The sequence below is a fragment of the Magallana gigas genome, chromosome 8 (genome assembly GCF_963853765.1).
Source record: "Magallana gigas chromosome 8, xbMagGiga1.1, whole genome shotgun sequence".
Lineage (NCBI taxonomy): Eukaryota > Metazoa > Mollusca > Bivalvia > Ostreida > Ostreidae > Magallana > Magallana gigas.
The window spans coordinates 15,321,919-15,344,032 of NC_088860.1; the positions used below are offsets into that span (position 1 = coordinate 15,321,919).

The 22,114-nt window shown below is 35.7% G+C and overlaps 1 protein-coding gene across 1 annotated transcript; it reads right to left on the minus strand.

Moving 5' to 3' along the window:
* Window positions 1–1,223: 1,223 nt before the first annotated feature.
* On the minus strand, window positions 1,224–15,329 carry LOC105335270 (low-density lipoprotein receptor-related protein 6). Its single transcript, XM_011439081.4, has 21 exons — window positions 15,040–15,329; window positions 13,014–13,476; window positions 12,488–12,740; window positions 11,272–11,422; window positions 10,796–10,903; window positions 10,277–10,543; window positions 9,881–10,043; window positions 9,280–9,414; window positions 8,958–9,075; window positions 8,309–8,474; window positions 7,937–8,056; window positions 5,092–5,313; window positions 4,564–4,726; window positions 4,257–4,393; window positions 3,949–4,105; window positions 3,754–3,863; window positions 3,528–3,653; window positions 3,155–3,331; window positions 2,638–2,811; window positions 2,101–2,209; window positions 1,224–1,818 (listed from the first exon to the last, which is right to left on the minus strand). Exons 1-21 carry the CDS (start codon window positions 15,098–15,100, stop codon window positions 1,344–1,346), a joined length of 3,855 nt encoding a protein of 1,284 aa, XP_011437383.3. The 5' UTR covers window positions 15,101–15,329; the 3' UTR covers window positions 1,224–1,343.
* Window positions 15,330–22,114: the final 6,785 nt, after the last annotated feature.

Sequence of the window (22,114 nt, forward strand, 5' to 3'; positions counted from 1 at the left end):
ATCAAACTAACTTCAATATTCTGGGTATTCACGACAATCCATTTTACTTGATAGATTTGGCCTTTTCGTAAGCATGGAATAGGTTAATTGACATTGGGGCAATATAAACTCTAGAAATTGTTACCGATATCATTATAATCAAAGTACTGAAGTACTGAAAGTCGGGCTCTTTTGGTGTGTCTTTATGCATAGTTTGTAAGCGGCTATAAACAAAATTATATCTGTCTAGTAGAAAAAAGTTCAACAGTTGCTGCCTTTAATTTTGCAACAAGCGTTATATATTCAATCCCTATTTCTTTAAAGCGCAGCAAAGTAGTTCATGGAAATTCATGTGCATTGTATATGTCCAAAATGCATATTTTTGTTTTTAAAACATGTTATTAATAAGAAAACTAAAAAAGATAGACAATGCTCTCGAAATTAAAAAAAAGCAACAAAATGCCAACACTTTTGACAAAACGTGGCTCTTTGTATAATTATTTGGTATAGCAGAAGCTTTTACTTTAACGCTGTTTGGTTTTTTGTTTTCTTTTGAAGTTGTCCTATTTATAGTAATATTGGCGATTTGCCTGCCTACAGCCAGGACTTTGTTTTCAGCAGAGCCCGGCTAAAACGCATGTGACCGTTTTTCATAGTTGTTTAAAAACAACAAATACCACATGTTCTCTGCAACCCGAGTCATCAACCACTGAAGCAAGCCGAAGAGCTGGACCCCCTCTCACTTAAAACTAAGTGGATTGGTTTTTCCAGTGGAGACTATGAAAGCTACCAATACTTTTCGAATTCCACAGTAATAACACGAATAATGGTTTATTCAACATAGTCTAAATATGTCTAAGATACACTCAAGTTCATAGAAATTAAACTGCATATACTTAGTATTTAGATATACAGCCAGTTATGCATGTATACACATACTTTTTTGTATTATGATTTCGTTGCATTTTTACTTTGCATTGATCTCCTAACGAGAAAGAGCTATAGGGAATATCCCAAAGTTAGAAAGTAAAATATAGAAATTTTCTTTACTTGATAATAGTAATAACAATAATATCTATAAATGTTCAAGTACATCTGATGGTTAATTGTTGACCATCCAACCTCCTTAAATGTGGTATTAGTTCCGTTTGACTACTTTGCAATGCTTCTAAAATCTTAAGCACTTAAACTTTAATAGTCCTTTGTGTGCTATAGTCAACTGAATTTATTTTTTTGCCGCGAAATACTAGTATTACATGCATTAGATGTAATTCAAAATAATTGACAAAAAGGATGATAATCTCACACATGGAGTAACTCAGCATTTTTATAACGACATTCTTCCCTAAAACTATGCAACATTTTTACTCATACGGATGTTTAAAACGGGCATCATCTTTGCGTTTTGGGTTTCCATAGTGATCATTTATCCTCACTGCATCCAGATATCCGTTACGTGGGCTTGGTTCCAACCAATCATCATGCTCATAATCAGGCACAGGCAGAAAATCATTAGAATTTCCTACATGGCATGCCTCAAGGTAGCCACCTTCGTCCGCATTTTTTCCTGGAAAGATGGAATATCTTTCAGATCTTATTGACGAACCTTTCTGAATATCCACTCCCATTTCCTTAAAATTTTTATCATGTATTGGTGGTATTTCAACCGTTTTGGGTTGATCAAACTCTTCTCTGATTTCACTGTAGACACTTTCTCTGTCATCGGTAAGTGTTGTGTAGGTACTTATTTGAGAGGTGGAAAGAACACTTCCACTCACGCTTGGGCAAACGTAAGACACGTTAATGGGTTGGTTCTCTGAATCCCTTTTCTTCTTTCTTCTGCAAAAGAACACGAATATATTATCAAGATAGTTCACCAATAAAGATTTTTTACGCACAAGAATTTTTTTGCAAATGTCTTCAAAATAATATAATTGTTTAAAGAGACGCTTATAAGTTGTTACAATAATTTATTGTTTCTCTTGGCATACAACCTGGTGTTCATCTGTCAGCAAACCATCTAAAATCTTACACTTCATAAATGTACTTTCATCATATTTTGATCATACATTTATGAAAATGAATGTAAGTATCAAAGAGTTTATGAAGTCTGAATCCTACCTAATCCGCATGCAGACGACAGCAACAATGATGACAATAATCAAAACGAGGCCTGCTGCTGAACCAGCCACTCCTCCTATAATTGTATCAGTGTTGCCTTTGTCTTTGACTGAAAGAACACAAATTAAATACAAGTATTCCTATCAATGTAACCGCGAAATAAGATTCTTTTATCACAGAAAATCACAATTAAGAAAATATATTTTAAAATGGTAACTTATTATAAGAAATGATATATTTTAAATATTAAACTGTCTTCAAATTTTTCGTACACGTAAAATCATGCTGTGTATATCAGCGTTGGTATATGATGAAAAATAAATTTCATATCGTAGTAATTAAAACCATTTTATACTAAACTCAATTTCAATTTGATGTTAGTTAAAATTTTTCTTCTAAAATGTAAACAGGGGCGTTGAATCAATTTTTTGCAAGTTTGACGAGTTTCATTAACCGTCGCTTTGGTACATTACGACAATTGCGTGGAAATGATATCTATAGAATTTTATAGTATAAGAAATAAATGTTAGAACGAACGTTTGCATAACTGGCTAATCTCTTCGTTCCAAGCTCCATTCTTATTGCAGACTAAGGATACCGATCCCGACTTAATATATCCATCGTGACATGTATATCCACATGTAGTATCCACCTCAAGGCTGCAACCAGACGCTATGTTACCATTTTCAAACGAGTCCTGACACTTTTTAACTGTAAATATTTTTTTTTTTTTAAATAGCAATATATAGATTTTTTAAGAAGTTGAAAGATGATATATTGGCAATATCAATGAATATTCTTTCTTTGTTTGAATATGAAAGTGCGGAATTTACTATTAATATCATTAAAATACCTGTAAAGACTGTGTCTCAAATGTATAAATGAGTAAAATTTGATTTGTAAAAGTTTGTTTGAATAAAGAATGCTGGCAATTTAAAATATACAATGTCATGTTTGTGAGATTTAATTTTCAGTGATCCAGCAATTACATCAAATAAAGCTAACAATATCTTAAAGAGGTATTCTATTAAACCAATGGATACTAGTACTCTACCTTTACACAGCTCGCTCGTTTGGTTCCACTTCCCATTGGATCCACACAGAAGCATGGTTGTTTCCGGTACACCGAGCTGATAACCTTCGTTACACGTGAACTCACAAACGTCCCCGGTCAGTCGTCTGCAAGTTGTTGGGATTCTTCCGTGGTCTATAACTAACGGGCACTGTACGTCTGCTCGATAAAAAAGAAGGTAATTTCAGAAGAGGCTTCTGAACAGGCTTATTTTTACAAGTAAAAGGTAACTTGACAGAAAATATTAAAGAACTTGATATTTTCATGATCGTGTGTTTATATGAACAATATGAATTATTTTATAAGGACAAATTTTCAAAGTAATATGATGCATTTATGTCACCAATGTACATACCGCCGGGGCAAAGTCCTTCTGAATTGACAATGTTGCCATCTTCACAATCACATACTCTATCATTTTCTCCTCTTGGTAAACAAAATTTGCTGCACATTCCGTTTTGGTTAGAACACAGTTTATGTACTAAAAAAAGGTTAAAATTGCAGCTTTGCAGTATAATAAAACATTAGACACATGAATATTTAAAAAATAATGCAAAATACGACAATGTACGATTACTTACAAGTTTTACTTTCCTCATAGATGGTTAGGTACAAGAGTTTACCAAATAATGGGGAGGACACCACGTCATCAGGCTTGGATCCAATTATTTTAGAAATCTTTGTGATTGATCTGTTTGTAAAAAATGTTTATTTTTTAGTAACTCATAAAATTCAGTCGATGAATTCTTAAGATTTGATATGTTTGGTATTGTTACCTTCTGTCTCTAGCTATATAATAAATGAATTCCCCGAGAACCGCCACAGATACAGGGTATTCTCCCCTGTTGCTAATGACTGTACGTGACGTCAGAGTGATCATGCTTACGATGTCAATTTTATCCAAGGTATCATCACACCATACAAGACTGCCATCTACAAATGAAAATAACTCAAACCCAAATCGTTTTGCCAATAATTGATGATACATACATGTAATACAATAATGTATTCGTGTTCAATGGTCTTGGAGGGCTATTTTTTTTTAATTTTTTCTAATTTTATTTTTTAGTATATATCTTCATACCTGAGTTGTCTATGGCTAAATCCATAGGTGTACTGATGAAATGGGTTGAATTGGAAATAATAGTTTCAACGTTGGTGCCATCCATATAAGACCGTATGATTTTGGGGTTTGGTCGCCCCTCAATCCATACCATGATGCTGTTGAACGACAAAAAAAAGAAAAAATTCGTTAAAACTGAAACCTCATATCTATTCAATATTGCAAGAAATGGAAAAAAACACTTTTACATGTACATAAAAAAAATTATTCAATGTTTCATTTCAGTTTTGGAATACTGAAGAATACATGTAGATTGTTTTACAGTTACCCTCGTTTTGAGTCTACTTGAAGAGATCCAATATTGACTCCGCTCAAAAGTTTACGATACACATTGCCTGAACTGGTTGTAACATATATATTGTTGTCCGATGCGTAAAATATATTTCCTGTCGAATGGTCAATCACTAGTCCCCCAACATTCCTCACACCACCTAATTTTGTAAACACAACACGATAAACGAAATGAAATGCAAAAAAATAAGCAACCCTTGTTAAACTAAAACCTATACATTTCAACAATTTCTTATCAATACAAAACATATATTTTGAGAACAAAACGTATGATTTTTCAGGTTAAAGGGACCAAAGACAAGAACCCAATCAAAAGGTCACTGATGTTACTACTGTTTTATATTTAAAACAAAAAAAAGCTAGTTTTCCAAGATTTAATACAATTTTGTGACATGAACAAACATTTTACGGATATCCAAGAGTTATCTGTTTAATGAGGATCGGACATTGGCAAATGTGATTTTTCATTTATAAATCCATTACACCTTGTCTATTATAATAATACCTTTTACAGCTTTTCCATCTGTTCCATATAGAGAACTTTCCATAATGGTGTTTTTTGATTTATCCCACCAAACAAGTTTTCTTCTGACATTGTCATAATCTGGAATGTTAGGGTTTCCCGCCAATACGTCTACAGCGCTGATATTTTTATTTTCAAGGTTTATCTGGTATATGCCCTTAATTTGGATATCAGTGGTCAGTAAGAAGTTACTGGCAACAGGAGCTAAGAAAAGATGTTTTGTGAAAACACTCAAGGGAGAAACGTTTGGCTTAAACAACGGTTTCTAATGTAATACAAAATTTCTTGTATTCTTTTTATCAATTAACATAACAAATTCCAAAGCAGAATCTCCGGAAATAAATTGACGTGTTTTATTTGAAAATGACCTAAAAGTTGAAGGAGAAAATCCTCTTTATAACATTACTTATATACACCAGGTTCGCAAGTATATATTTGTCTCTAATTTTTTTCAAAGAGCAATCTTTTCGTATATCAAAGTATAAATATAGAATTATTAACAAGAGGCCCATGGGCCACATCGCTCACCTGAACAGCAGTTCCTTGTAACATTACATTTCGTAGCATTCGTTTTCTATTTTAAACATTGAACCCCTTTCTGGGGACCCAATTATGGTCCGAGGTTTATGGTTGGCTTGAACAACATAAACAGTAACATAGGAATGAAAATGTGTAGCACTGCGGTAGGACCGCACGTACACAACCTGAAAAACTGAACGTAGCAGAGTTCCACTTCAAGAGAAATAACTCTCAGACTGTACAGAACATCAAGAAAGATAACTCTTGGTTCCACTACATTAGAGTTTACACAATTTGAGGATCCTTGCATAATAATCTCACAAACTGTAGCATTATAGTTCTCGAGAAAAACTTTTTAAAAACATTTTCAATATATCTTTCTATGTTAAACTTTGAACCCCTCTTGGGGCCACAGTATTAGTCCAAGGCTAAAGTTTTAATTATTTGGAATCTACATTATTTAAGGATGCTTGCATAGTTATCTCACAAGCTGAAGCATTATAGTTCCCTAGAAAAAGATTTTTCAACATTTTCCCTCTATATTTCTATGCTAAACTTTGAACACCTCTTGGGGCCCCAGTATTAGATTGAGGTCACAGCTTTTATAATTTCGAATCTACACTATTTGAGGGTGCTTACGTAGTTATCTGACAAATTGATGCATTGTAGTTCTCGAAAAGAAGATTTTTAAATATTTTCCATATATACCGGTACTTCTACATTTAACTTTAAACCCATCTTGGGTCCCTAGTATTAGTCCAGGGGTCACTATTTTAAAACTGTCGAACCTTCATTATCCAAGGTTGTATGCATGATAGTAATCTCACAAATTGAGGCATTGTAGTTCTCGGGAAGAAGATATTTTAACATTACCTTTATATTTCTATAATAAACTTTGACCCCATCTTGGGGCCCCAGTATTGGTCCGGAGGTCACGATTTTACCAATTAGGAATCTACATGAGCGAAGGCATAGAAATTCCACAAACTAAAACATTGTAGTTCTTGAGAAGAAAATTTTTATACTTTTCCTTTATGTTTTTTAAAATGTTTAAATTTTGAACCCCTCTTGGTGCCCATCAATTGTCCGGGAGTTACAATTTTTTGAATCTACATTATTTAAGGATGTACATGTATGCATAGTAATATCCCAAACAGTTGCACTATAGTTCTTGAGAAGAAGATTTTAAAACATTTTCCTATATATGTTAAAATCTAAACCCCTACTGGGGCCCCACTTTTTGTTCAGGGGTCACGATTTTTACAATCTTCACTATATATACAAGCGTTTGTGTATGTATTGGCATTTTTGGTGAAGTGGTTTTTGAGAAGAAAATTTTTAAACATTTTTCATATGTAGTTCTATGTTAAACTTTGAACCCCGCCTGGGGCTGCAGTTTTGATTTGAGGGTCACGATTTCTACAATTTAGAATCTTCATTATACATACAAGCTTTTGTGTAAATATTGGCATTTCTGGTGCAGTGGTTCTTGAGAAGAAGATTTTTTAAACATTTTCCTAAGGTATATCTATGTTGAATTTGAACCCCGCCTGGGGCCCCAGTTTTGGTCCGAGGGTCACGATTTTTACAATTTAGAATCTTCACTATGTATACAAGCTTATGTGTAAATATTGGCATTTCTGGTGCAGTGGTTCTTGAGAAGAAGATTTTTTAAACATTTTCCTATGTATTTCTATGTTAAACTTTGAACCCCGCCTGGGGCCCCAGTTTTGGTCCGAGGGTCACGATTTTTACAATTTAGAATCTTCACTATATATACAAGTTTTTGTGTAAATATTGGCATTTCTGGTGCAGTGGTTCTTGAGAAGAAGATTTTTAAAACATTTTCCTATGTATTTCTATGTTAAACTTTGAACCCCGCCTGGGGCCCCAGTTTTGGTCCGAGGGTCACGATTTTTACAATTTAGAATCTTCACTATATATACAAGCTTTTGTGTAAATATTGGCATTTCTGGTGCAGTGGTTCTTGAGAAGAAGATTTTTAAAGACATGCACCCTATACTTACTGTTTCGCAATTATCTCCCTTTTGAAAAGGGCTGTGCCCTTTATTTTTACAATTTATAACCCCCTTTCCATAAGGATGCTTTGTACCAAATTTGGTTAAATTTGGCCCAGTGGTTTTTGAGAAGAAGTTGAAAATGTGAAAAGTTTACAGACGGACGGACAGACAGACAGACGGACGGACGGACGGACGGACGACGGACAACGGGTGATCAGAAAAGCTCACTTGAACCTTCGGTTCAGGTGAGCTAATAAAAGCTTATCTCATCATTAATTTTGAATTACCCGACAAACACGACTTCCGGTCAGATTGAAGAGTGTATCCCACGTGACAAGCACACTGACTTGATTCCCCTTCTACGATACAGATATGTTGACATCCATCGTTGTCAGTGATGCATGGTTCTATAATAAACATAAAATTAAGTACATGTATATTAATATCATTTCCTTGTAGAATTTTACAACATCAAGCATTTTCCTCTGAATTTTCGTTTACAAACCATTATGAAGTCAGATTAATATTCATTGAATACAATATTGCATTGTTTATAAGTAGCTAAGGATATATGGCAATGTATTCTTAAATAAAGTATACATGTAAATTTCTGTCATATTTGTCAGTCAATTTGATGAGATAATCTGAAGTACATGTACCTCTGACAGATGGTTGCAAGGCTCTATCAAATACACGCAAGTCTAATACTCTCGGAGCCACTACACCAAGCGGCATTTTTATAATGGTGTCTGAGCCCAAAGTTGTGTTCTCCTGTACGTTAAGAGAATGGTTCGAATGGGTGTTGGATAACCAAAGTAAGTAATCCTGTAACAGAAAGACACAATTTATGTAAAAAAGTATAAAATAATCATAAAACAGTTATAAGTCGCAAGTATTTAATATTTTGCCTGATGATTATGACAGTGCCAAGTTTGCAGTTCTGCACCCGTCAAAGACTCAAATCTAAAAATCATGAAAAACAAATTTGAATAAGTTTGCGAAATGAGTATACCAGGAGGATTATGCTAGAATCCATAGAAAATACATGTACTTCTATAGAATTTTTTCCTTTTGTTCATCTCTAAGATAAATATTTCTTCAGTCAAATGAGATACATTATAAACAAAGGTTGTAGTATACCAGCACTCTCTTGTAATGGTCTATCAAATTGCATGCTTGTGTATTGAATTTTCGGAGACTGTACCATAGACGGGTGCAAGAATGCTTCTTTGGCATTAACTATTGGGCACCGGGTTACTATTAGGCTACATTTGTATAAAGGTTGGGTTCATTCTATTACAGGTCTACCTTGTATACTGCAATTCCAGTTAGAATTGATCCTTCCGGAAGTTGTTTAATTTTTGTATATAGGCCATCAGCTCTTACCGATCCCAAAGAGGACCTGCCATTATCACTCCAAAATACGCTGCAGGATAAAATAGTTAAACAATTTTTAAGTTTGCTTTTCCTTCATTAAATCCATTAAATCAGATGCACAAAAATATAAAGTTAAAATTTATTAAACTATTCATTAAAATAGGAAAGTTTTTGTTTAAGTGAACGTATTTATCTTCACTAATGAAGATGCCATGGAAAACATTACTTAAAGTTACTTATTATAAATTCTTACGTGTCCTTTCGTCGATCGAAATGCAGGAATATTGGGTTTGATATATCATAGTTCTCTAGAGTTTCAATTCTGTTATTCGTCAAATAAATTACTTTTATAGATGGAGTCGTTGAGGAATCAATGTAAAATACTCTCCTGTAAGAAAGTGATATCAACATGTATAGTATTTCTTACAGAAAACATTGGTATAACTGTTCAAGTATCATAGAAAACGGATAAGTTTTGCATTCCAATTCAATTGAACTACAACATGTACAAATAAGTTTTACTCTTAAAGCCAAAACAGACTTTTACAATACAATAGTTGAAGAAACTCACGATCTCCAAATCCAAACTTATATGTCATTTGATGTGAAACTAGACTAGTTTATAATGTTTAAATTACATCTGTAATTCTATATCAATATTAACATACTTTACTCATTATAAGCTTGGTTGGAGAAGCTAAATTAATCATTGTTATTTATTCTTTATGCGCACAAAATCTTAATTTATGCATTATATTTCAATGCAATGTGCAGTGTTATACGTTAATTATGATTGGGATTTTTAAAATCCCGAAGCAACTAAATGTGTGTTAGGCTTAGAATAGAGAAATTACATGTTGAATGGATCGATTTTCAGTGCCTTTGGAATTCCTAAACCTGGGACCGTTATTTCTCCTGTATTGGCAACCCTGTCGCTTGAAACGTTCCAATAGAAGATCTTTGCCACAGATTCTTCACTCCAATACACAGTATTTGTCACCCAGTCGTAATCCAAACCTAGGGGAGAGTAACCAAGGGACTCTTATAAACCAAAGGGGCTCTCGTAACATGATGATAATATTGAGCAATGAATTTGTAAATAAAAATGATTGAAGAACGTGTAGATTTAATAACAGTATTTGAAAAATATCTTACGTTATAATACATTACAATTTCATCTTAAATTAAACAACAGATAATTGTTAAATTCTTAAGTTAATTAATAAATTATGATGAGTAGAATAAGTAACCTGAAATTTTGTTGCGAGTGGAAAAGTTTGAGACGAAAACGTTTCCGAACAAATTCTGACTGAAAATGGTGTCATCTTTAGCGTAGAATACTTGATTTGAGTGCATAGCAATCGCAAAGTACGAAACATTGCCAGGGGTAGTGGCAATAAGGTCACATGGTGTTGAGATAGTCATATATTTAAAGCTATTTATAACTGTTATAGGGTAATGGCAAATTTGTGGTCCGGCCGCGAAAAGTATGCTTCGTTGTATGGTTTTGTCTGTAACTGGTAAAAAAAAAAAGATATACAACATTTGTAATGACGATATGTATATATTGATTAGACTTGATTTATAAAGAGGATTGTAAATGAGTTTCTTTCCATTGTTTCTGTAAAAAATGTATCTACCAGTTTATCTATTATATGTTTAGAAGATGCGAGCCTTAATTTATCTTATATATCCAAAGATATTACTTAAATATCCCTTCTCTGGGAAGTTATATTTCCATAACACTTGATACCTATTTGCGCCCTTACCAGTGCACGTTTTACCGTCTGCCAACAAAGAGTACCCGTCCTCACACAGACACCTAGCCCCCGAGGATTCAATGATGCATATCTGGCTACATCCAAATGTATCACAATCTGAAAGGGTGACACGCATCATTCAATGTCTTACATTGGGATAAAGTTACATTTCAGAATAATTTGTGACCAGGTTATTCTCCATATCAGTTTCATATTAGATTCGGTAGATTTTTATGTTGTGAACGTGACAGATGAATTCGTGTGTTTTAATAAATGACTTTTAAAATTCCTTTGCACTATTCGATGACTTCATATCATTTTTTTCCTTGTATTTTGATGAATTTGGCTACATCAATATACGGTATTTTTTCCTGTATACTACAACAAAAATATTTTAATAACTGATTGATATAACATTTCAGCTCTTATTTTCAGGACATATTTTTGATAACTTTACTGAAAATTTCAGATCAGATTTCACGTACCCGTGGAGCCAATCGGTTGGTTGTCCTGTGAAAACAGGCCCAATGAGAACGGAGGGGAAGGAGTCCTTAATGGGGTCACCATTTTCTGACCAGTTGAATTCGACAGGACGAGAATACGGTTTGATGTCTGGTCGGAGACTATCACGTAGTTCTAAAAAAAATGAAAGGATATTATAATAACACTTAGTTTAATTTAGTAAATACAAATATAATTTCTTTTTAATTTTAGCCTTATGTTTACAGTCATGGCTACAGCTAATGAGGATTGATAATCAAACGTACTTAATACATTCCAAAGTTCCACTTTGGCACACTTTCTGTATTACAATTGATAATAAATCTTCGTTTACAAAATTGACCATTTTGTTCCATAAACCTCCCGCATTAAAATGAATTTAAATTTTATTTTCAAAACCTAAAATTCAACATTTATCGCTGTTTTGTGGCATGATGATTGCATAACTATAAAGATATAAAGAGTAAGAGAAATTTGTCCATTTCTTCAGATTTTTCAGTCTTAAAACACTGACCTAAGTCCTTAATATTTCTAGAACATCAAAAAGACTGGCGCGATATAAAACTTCGGTACAGTAGTGTTCAGTGCATAACTATTTTTGTATATGATTGTTTTTATAGAAATAACTGGTAAATCTAGCAGCAAGCAGCAATTTTTGGTGCTTTATTTTTCTAATTTGAGGTTTTTTTGTAAATTAGATTTTTCGGTAAAGGATGATCATTGAAACATTCATATCAATCATTCTTGTAGTTTTTATCCATGAAATTAACAATAGCAATACCAAAATTTCAAAATATATGCAGAAGTATAGACCAACTTATGTATATTCTTGATACGATATATTAAGCTACGTATATAAGTAAGAGTGTCGTAAATTAGTTGAATGCATTGCAGGTAGGCTTTCAAAGGTTGAAACTGCCACAATACAGTCATTTATTCCCCAAGTGACAAGAATCTCAATCTCAAGAGTGCAGTAACCTGCCAGGGGCTTTAAAATTCCTCCATTGTATTACTTAGAGAAGAGTTTTTATTTGTTTTTTAGCAAACACATTTGTCAGGATTAAGATGACAGCAAAGCAAATACAACGATAGCTGTGGTTGTGTATGTTTTTAATGCCACGAAAGAAACGGAAAATTTATTTTTAACTATATCTAAATCACTGTTAACCGCAGGAAAACAATATTTAAACAAGATCTGACCTTGAAAGTTTCGATCCCATAGAAGACAGAATTTGTCTCGTAGAATAGAATTCGTCTTGCATTTCCTTCTAGGTCACATGACTCCACAGTTTCGCGCGCTGAGTCGGTGAAATAAATTGTGTTGCTATGGACATCAACAGCAATGGAAACCGGATACAGAATCCCGGACCAAACGAGGACCTTTCTTTTAGAACCATCTAGCAGAGAACGTTCTATCTTTGGTTGGATTCCGGTATCGGTCCAAAACAAGAATCTAGGAGAGAAATAGAAATAATTTATTGCAATTTTTGTTCAAATGAGTAGTTTATGCCATCATATGTACTATGTGCACACTATAAAAAGAATCCGCGTTTACTGATTCTTAGTTTGAATTTCAAAATGCATGTATGTCTTTACAAAAACGATTTTTGATTTATAACAATGTGGTGTTCTGTATTCTAAAAAGCAATGACAACATCTGTGAGCAAGCTTCATTATATTTGTTCCAAAAGGTTCGCAGTAAACTTCATTTCAGAATATATTCTACCTTTTACTGGCGTGCACAGCAAGACCCGAGGGGATGTCTAAGAACTTGTCAACTACTACCTTGAACTTTCGGTTAAATGCTGCATTATGAATGTTCTTTGGCAGAGCTTGCAGTCCGATCCAGCCAAACAAACTATCGGACCAATACACATTGGAGCTTATCCAATCCACGGCTACGTGTCCAACCCCAGAGGAAGTCCCGATGTGTACGTAAGCGCCTTGGAGTCCTCCGTTGGATTTTACCCCCAGAAGTGAAATTGTATTCGCTGAATTATCACTGAAGAGCAGATAATTTCTCTCCAAATCATAGGAACATCCTAAGTGTTTGTGTTTACTGTCTCCGTATGAAAAGCGAAATATGTTTGGTTGTTCATTCTGCCGAATCCAATTTTCAGTGTTATTCAGGTAAAACAATTGATTTGTATTGACTGTCCAGAATAGGTATGGAATCTGGGGTGGAAATCCTAAAAAGCCAATTACAATTTATTTGCCACAAAAAAGATTATGGGAAGTACTTGCAGACATAAGTTATATTCACTTATGATAGATAAAGTGCAGCTGTCACGGATATCTTCATTGTGAACACATGTACATATTTAATGCTCCTGTCTAATTATATTTTTTGCAGCAACTATTCGCTCTATTCAACCGGTGTATTTAGATCACTAGTCTCTTTTTTCGGTTTACAATCTAACCTTGGCTTTGTTTGCTATCACAGTAAAATTATCATACAGATCCTTTACACAATATGCAAGAATTTGTTTTCTAGGCCTAATACAATTTTTCCAAATGAAGAAAAAATACCAAAATGTTTCGCCTTCAGATATACGGATGGTTGTGGCCAATTTTAGGCTATATTAATCTATTAAGACAAATAGAGATGTACATTTGTGTAAAGAAATGCGGAATAGGCACGTAGCAACGATTTTGAAGGCGGAGGTATAACTCATCCGAAAAATCTTTATTTTTATATTAAAATTTAAGAAAAATGTTTGCTACGATAAAGAGTGGGGAGGGAGGGGGGGGGGCGCCCTTGCCCCCCCCCCCCCCCTAACTGATGCTACGTGCCTGCGGATATCTTCGATCTTATGAATAAAAATCCATTTTAAAGACGAGCTGACGCCATTGGGTTTTTTGTTGAGAACTCAACCTTCTTGAACCATGTAAAATGACATGGAACTTTTTCATATTATAAAAAAAAGTGTTGAAAACCTTGAAATAAAAAATTTAATAGCACCAACTTTTGGAGGTTTACATACATGTACATGCAACCACCCGCATCTACATGTATAGCCGTGCAATAATAGACCGGTTCAACTCTATCTGAAAGATCAAATTGGCAATCAACTATTTTTAATTTATATAGTCTTATTATTTTTAAAATGTCTTTTAAAGTTATTGATTCACGGTTTTTTAATTTAAAAAAAAAAGGTCAGCACGAGATATTACAACACCTTACATTTAAATTGGTTTAAATTTTTTCACATTTTCTAATATGGGTGACGAGAAAGGTGAATGACGGTAATATATATTAATCAATTTATTGGTTCACATTATGGCAAAAATATGGACTATGCAATTCAATCGAAAATCGAAATTTAATTATGCTTTGTTCGAAAACTTTGAGAGAGAGAGAGAGAGAGAGAGAGAGAGAGAGAGAGAGAGAGAGAGAGAGAGAGACGGTTTGACCTTTGTTTAGTTGAGGGATAAGTGCCAACCATGACGGTTCTAGGTAAAGCTTTGTTAAATCATCCGATTGACCCAGCAATGGGTACAAAAAATGTATCATGCAGATTAGAGGTTAAGTAAAATTAATGCCCATTATTTTATTGTAAAAAAAAATACATTGCTCATTTGCCTTTTTCTCTAACCATATACTATGTTATGTATTTGTCTAAGTAGAGAAGTAGGCGACAGTGTACTTGTATACACTTTTCTCAATAAATTAGAAATAGTAAGTGACTGTGTAACTACAAAACAGTTCAAATAAATTAAATTTTGTCTTATTAGATACATCATTTACTCACCCGCTTCTGAAAAATAAATCCCTAAACCCCAAAACAGTTGAAGAAATATCTGAGCTCGCATTCTGAACCTTATTCTTGCGGCTCTGGTTGGATTGTGTTCACTGAAGACAGCATTTATTTTTACTTCCGTGTTCAAGGTGTCTAAAGTAAATATTTTTCTACCCGAAATATATATATATATATATATATATATCGCAATTGATTTTTTCGATTCAAAATAGTATGTCCCTTCAACAATTTTAAAACAACATTCTCAATCAGACCAATTTGATAATGCACACACCTGCACATTTTATCTGAAAAATACCGGTACATTCTTTAACATCCAACAAACAAAATGATAACTTGATACCCTAGTGTAGTATTAAAGCCCGAGTGACATTTGATTGCTGTCATTTTAACCTGGTAAAGCTGTTGTTGTCGTCCATGGACCTTAACTGCATGTAACAATTCTTTAGATATTATCAGTTGGCATTGCAACTGTTCTACAAATTAGACCTTGAATTCGTGTTGTTCCAAACAATTTCTATGTTTAATTTTAACAAAATTTTGATTAATTTATCATTGAAAAATGTTTTCTAAAATTTAACTAGCTCATCTTCTGTTAAAATAGACCTAAAAACAATCTAGAGATTTAAATGCATTAAAGAGCATATAAATTTGTTCATGTGGAACTGACAATACTGGACTAAGGTGTCCGCTTAAAATACGGTAGTTTTACGTTTGCGTGCGTTTTGTACAGAACTCCCGCGGTTCTTTTCTTTATTTATTCTACCGTTGGACGTGAGTCAGAAACAGACAGCTACCAGTCGTATAAAATATAACTAGGGCTGGCTTTTACGTAACCGGACAACTGTTAATCTACCGTTCAAACACAATTTCTAAGGCGTAGATCATTGGTTGTAACTGATAACCATTCCACATTCAAAGTTGAGACCCGTTTGTTAAACGTTGTTTTACTGAAGATTTCAGTTATCATTCATTTTATCTGTTTTATAACACATGCACCTGACGTTATAAGTTTTCCTCATAAAAAAAAATGTACCATCTACCTAATTATTAGATAGAGGTATATATATATATTTTATAATAAATATATCGCGATCGGTCAGGTGCTTATGTTTTATAAATATGCTTTAATTCATTGGACAACCTTTAAAAGCGGCGGGATCTACATATAACAATAGACAATCAACAGACATGTACATTGTATTACATTTTGTCGCCATTTTTTCATTCGTTAGATGTCCATTAAATTTTATTCGATATGGTTTGACTGGGCCAGAAGACTTCACCAAACTTCCATAACATGGAATTCAGAGGTAACTCTATACTGTTTGTGTTTTTACATCAATAGTGTAATAATTCCGGATATTTTAGGTTCGGCCCGGACCGGGTTTTTCTTTTAGTTCCTTTGTTTATGTCACGTGATACAAGGGTATAAATACGACAGTGAATCAGCTGTCGGCTGCTTAGTAGATGATCAGCAGAAGAGAGAAGTTAGTGAAGTTTAATAAAAGGTATTGTGTCAATACAGAGCTTGCCCGTTCGTAACGGTGTTAAGTGTTTTTGATAGGCCACAGAGAGGTTGTCCTCTTGGTACAGTAGGTTGCAGTCATTTTGGCTTGTCAGTGTGTCACGGTAGGCTTTCCTCGGAGAGGCTAGCCATTGTTCATTTCTCTAGTGGCTGATCAGACTGTCGTCCAGGCCGTTGTGCTCACTGTCCGTCCTGAATAAGGCAGCCTACAGTGTGCACAGTGGTTGAAGGGCTACCACATATACTGTCCGTCCTGAATAAGGCAGCCTACAGTATATGCGGTAATCTGAGGACGGTCAGTCATTTTAGCTGAGTGGTTGACCTCAGTGGATTGTCACTGTGGGTGTGTACTGTCCGACCTGAACAAGGCAGCACCAGTACATCACACACAGTGTCAATTATATATATTTTTTTATACCCCTTGTTTTGTTTGTAAATATTCTAGATTCCCTGAAATTCCTTGTTAATTATTAACCTAAGTAAGGTTAGGCTATACCAATCATTTTTGACAATCAATAGAAAATCATTATATTATAAGACTTTGTTAGTGTACACCCAAAACCCTGGAAAAGACCAGGCACGAACCCTTCCCCTGGCAGTACAAGTAGCTCGGTACGTTACAGAAATTTGGTGGCAGCGTCGGGATTTTGGGCTAACAATTAGATACACTTGCATTGTTTTATTTGCTTTGTTTATATTTTGTTAGTTAGATTGTATCATTATATTGAGTGGCATATTTTGACATGATGACAGACCTGCAAGATGAATTAATGGGGCTTGAGGATGAGTTTAATAGACTTCAGGAGAGCATAAATAAAAGTAGGAGTAAAGCCGCAAGAGATTCAGGTTTGCCTGAAAGTATGCGGAATTCCACTGAAGATCAAGACTACTTAGAACAGGGTGCAAGACCTAAAAACATTAGGACAGACACCATAGAAAATCAAAGGCCTGAAAGTCCCCTAGATCCTGATAGACGTGTTGATAGAATGACAGATAGACCCTCATTTACTAGTACACCCTATCATGCAGATCTACCCAGATATGATTACAATTTACCAAGGGAGAGTAATGTTACGACTCGCCGGGGCACTGGTACAGCTAGAACAGACAAGTCTAAAAGTAGTTGTGTTAAGCCAGACAAATATGATGGAAATTCCTCGTGGATTGACTTTAAGTCCCATTTTGATGTATGTGCTGAATTAAATGAGTGGACTACAGCAGAGAAAGGCATGTACCTAGCTGTTGCTCTGAGAGGTCAGGCACAGGGTGTTCTTGGAAATTTGTCAAGGGAAGATAAGTGCAACTATAGATACTTATGCAGGGCACTGGAAGAAAGGTTTGCACCTGCGAACCAGACAGAGTTATACAGAGCACAGTTGCGAGAGAGAAGACAACGAGCATCTGAGACACTACCAGAGCTTGGTCAGGACATGCGTCGCCAGACAAACTTGGCATATCCTACAGCCCCTACGGAGGTGAGAGAAACCCTTGCTAAGGAGCAGTTTATTGATGCCCTTAAGGATAGTGACATGCGATTAAGAGTAAAGCAGGCCAGACCATTGGACCTGAATGATGCTATCCGGCATGCAGTAGAGCTCGACGCTTTCAACTCAGCGGAACAGCGTTTACAAGAAAGTAAAGGCTATCTGAGAGAAGCCAAGAGTGCGGAGGACTCCAAGCAGGATGACTCTATAACTGCACTGATAAAAGCAGTACAGGATATAAAGGAGGAGATGAAGATACTGAAGCTAGAAATGACAAAACCAAAACCTGCTAAGTCATCTTCTGTGATCTGCAATTTTTGTAAGAGGAAAGGTCACATCAAGAAATATTGCTTCAAGTATCAAGAGTCTTTAGGTGCAAACCCTGTTGTTAAACAGCCAAAGACTGGACAGAGAGAAGAAAAGTCCAATGATAAAACAAAGGATGCGTCAAGCCGGACTGGTGTCAGCCGCAAGGCAGGTGAGGCTGGTATTTTTGTTGATGCCTCCCTCAATGGATATAAGGTGAAATTGTTGATTGACACTGGTGCAACACTTAGTATCATCTCGCCAGATATACTCAATACTGTGGTTGAGAGAGCTAACCAAAACCTTGCCAAAGTTACACAGCCTATCCTCACAGCAGATGGAACAGCCATGAAAGTTGAGGGCTCCCTCATAATACCCCTCACAATATCAAGTTTCTCTTTTAATCAGAAGTTTGCAGTAGCAGACATTGGTATTGATGGAATACTTGGACTTGATTTTATGACCAACAATGAATGTCTTGTTGATGTTTATAATGCATCAATGATTGTTAAAGGAAAGCAGATAAAACTTTCTTTTGTGGGAAAGCTGGGATGTTGCAGAGTGACAATAGCAGAAAATGTCACGATTCCTCCATGCAGTGAATTGATTACTATGTGCAATATCAAGCCTCCTGTATTTGAGAAAGTTCCACTGTTCGGCATTGTTGAACCATCGGATCGTTTCTTAGAGTCAGATCGAGGGCTGGTGGCTAGAACGTTAATCAAAGGAAACAAAGTAGCTCCAGTCAGACTTATGAATCCATCTAAGGAGGCACAGAATATATACAAAGGTACATTTGTGGCAACACTGTCAGCTGTTGACAGTATCTATGAAAATGACGGTCAGTCTTGTCTTATTGAAGGATTTCCTAGTCACCTTAAAGATTTGTATAAAAGGTCTGTTGCTGGACTAACAGCAGATAATGCTAAGGCAGTTAAAGATTTACTTTTGCGGTATTCACACCTGTTTGCTGTCAATGACGCAGATTTAGGACGAACAAAAGTGATCGAACACACCATTGATACTGGACCAGCAACCCCAATTAAACAACATGCAAGGAGAATGCCAAACCATATGCAAGCTGAGGCAGATCAACATGTCGATGACATGTTGAAAAGAGGAGTCATTGAGGAATGTTCTAGTCCTTGGTCATCTCCAGTCGTCCTGGTTAAGAAAAAGGATGGAACAACCAGGTTTTGCGTAGATTATAGGAAATTGAACAATGTAACAATTAAAGATGCTTACCCACTCCCAAGAATAGATGATTCTCTTGACCAGCTCTCGGGTACAAAGTATTTTTCAACTTTAGATTTAAATGCTGGATACTGGCAGGTAGAAATGGCTGATAAAGATAGAGCTAAGACTGGATTTGTGACTAGAAAGGGATTATACAGCTTCAAAGTCATGCCATTCGGGCTCTGCAATGCCCCCGCAACATTTGAAAGGCTGATGGAGTCAGTGCTTAGAGGTTTACAATGGCAACACTGTTTGGTCTACCTTGACGACATTATTGTGGTTGGTAAGACTGTAGATTCTATGATTGAAAACCTTACACAAGTGTTTGACCGCTTATTGGCAGCTGGGCTCAAATTGAAAGCTAGAAAATGCAACCTATTTGCTACAGAAGTAGAATATCTGGGACACATTGTGTCTGCAGAGGGGATAGCAACACATCCAGATAAAATCAAGGCTGTCAAAGAGTGGGAAGTTCCTTCAAATGTGTCAGAATTGAGGTCATTTTTAGGATTCTGTAGCTACTACAGACGTTTTGTAGAAAAATTTGCAGCAATAGCTAAACCTCTTCATGACCTAACCAAGAAAGATAGTTTATTTAGGTGGACTGACGACTGTCAGACAGCATTTGACATACTGCGTAAGAAACTATCTACATCCCCCGTACTAGCACACCCAGATTTTAAGGAAAGATTCATTCTTGACACTGATGCTAGTAACTATGCAATTGGTGCAGTGTTGTCTCAGAAACAAAATGGCATAGAACGACCTATTGCATATGCAAGCAGATGCCTGGCCAAATCTGAAAGGAAATATTGTGTTACCAGAAAGGAATTACTGGCTGTAGTTCATTTTGTAAAACACTTTAGGCACTATTTATATGGACAACAATTCACCATTCGCACTGATCACAGCTCTCTGCGATGGTTAATGAATTTCAAAGATCCTGAAGGGCAGCTTGCTAGATGGATGGATGTCCTTTCTACATATGATTTCACAATCGAGCATCGACCTGGAAAACTGCATGGCAATGCAGACGGCCTAAGCCGTGCGCCATGTAAGCAATGCAAAGGTAACCACTCTGTTGATGTTAATCAACATGTGAGTAGTGTCAAAATGGATGATAAAAGCTTTTTGGGTCACTCATTGAAAAGTTTACAAGATGAAGATCCAGACTTAAGGAGAATCAAAGGTTGGCTCGAGTCAAAATATCGCCCTAACAAAGATAAGGTATCCCCAGAGTCAATAACTGTAAAATCCTTGTATGCTCAGTGGGATAGACTTGTCTTAAATGATGACATTTTGTACCGGCGATGGACAGATTTGGCAACACAGCAAGATATCTTACAGGCTGTTGTACCAAGCAGTGAACGTAGGAGTGTTCTTAAATTTTGTCATGATTGTAGAACAGCAGGTCATCTTGGTATTCATAAAACGCTAGGCCGAATTCGTCAGTCATATTATTGGCCTGGGCTACAAAGAGATGTGCACTCTTACATATCTGGCTGCGAAGTATGTACAAGGCGGAAAGCAGCAACTCAGTCAAATAAAGCACCTATGCATCTGGTTTATTCTGGTTATCCACTAGAGAGAATTGCTACTGACATTTTGGGTGAGTTACCACAAACCGCAAATGGCAACAAGTATATCCTTGTGGTAGCAGACTATTTCACAAAGTGGACTGAGGCTTTTGCATTACCTAACATAGAGGCAAAAACAGTGGCTGCAAAAATTGTTGAAGAGTTTATAGTAAGACTTGGAGTGCCAGAAGTGATGCACTCAGACCAAGGTCCTCAATATGAAAGTAGGCTCTTCCAAGAAATGTGCAAACTTTTGGACATCCAGAAAACACATACCACACCATACCATCCTCAATCAGATGGCATGGTTGAGCGGTTCAATAGAACTCTAACAACCATGTTAAGTGGGTTTGTAAATGAACATCACACTGATTGGGATGTTCACTTGCCCTATGTTATGATGGCCTACCGAAGTGCACAACATGAAACAACGGGTATGACGCCAAACATGTTAATGCTTGGACGAGAAACTGCAACACCCCTTGATCTCATGTATGAGATGCCGCCACAAATAAAAGAAACACCAAATAATAAGTGGGTCTGGGAGCTGCAAGAGCGACTGGAAAGTGCACATACATTTGTAAGAAAGAAGATGAGCCAGTCAATGGTCAGACAGAAACACTATCATGACCGAAAGTTGAAGTGGAAGACGTTTGAATCTAAGGAGAGAGTTTATGTCTACTTCCCAAGAAAGAAGGCAGGCACATCATCAAAGTTCACCAGTTTTTGGCAGGGTCCATTTGAAGTTATCAAAAGAATGACTGATCTAACATATTTAGTAAATTGTGGACCAAGAGGTTCTGAACAAGTCATTCATGTGGATCGAATGCGCAAAAAGCATTCTCAGCTTTTGTCAGGAGAAGTTGATGTGCATTTATCTGATAATGAGGAATCTGAAATTAAGTCTGAACCTGAGGAGAATGATGAGTTCCCGG

What these genes read in the sequence shown, in the direction of transcription:
- LOC105335270 (XM_011439081.4), bottom strand. Translation starts at nt 15,100, where the DNA reads ATGCGAGCTCAGATATTTCTTCAACTGTTTTGGGGTTTAGGGATTTAT. An exon ending in AGACGGTAAAACGTGCACTG is followed by an intron (nt 10,544 to 10,795) that starts GTAAGGGCGCAA and finishes TTTTTTTACCAG; the next exon opens with TTACAGACAAAACCATACAA. An exon ending in AACGAGCGAGCTGTGTAAAG is followed by an intron (nt 2,812 to 3,154) that starts GTAGAGTACTAG and finishes AAATATTTACAG; the next exon opens with TTAAAAAGTGTCAGGACTCG.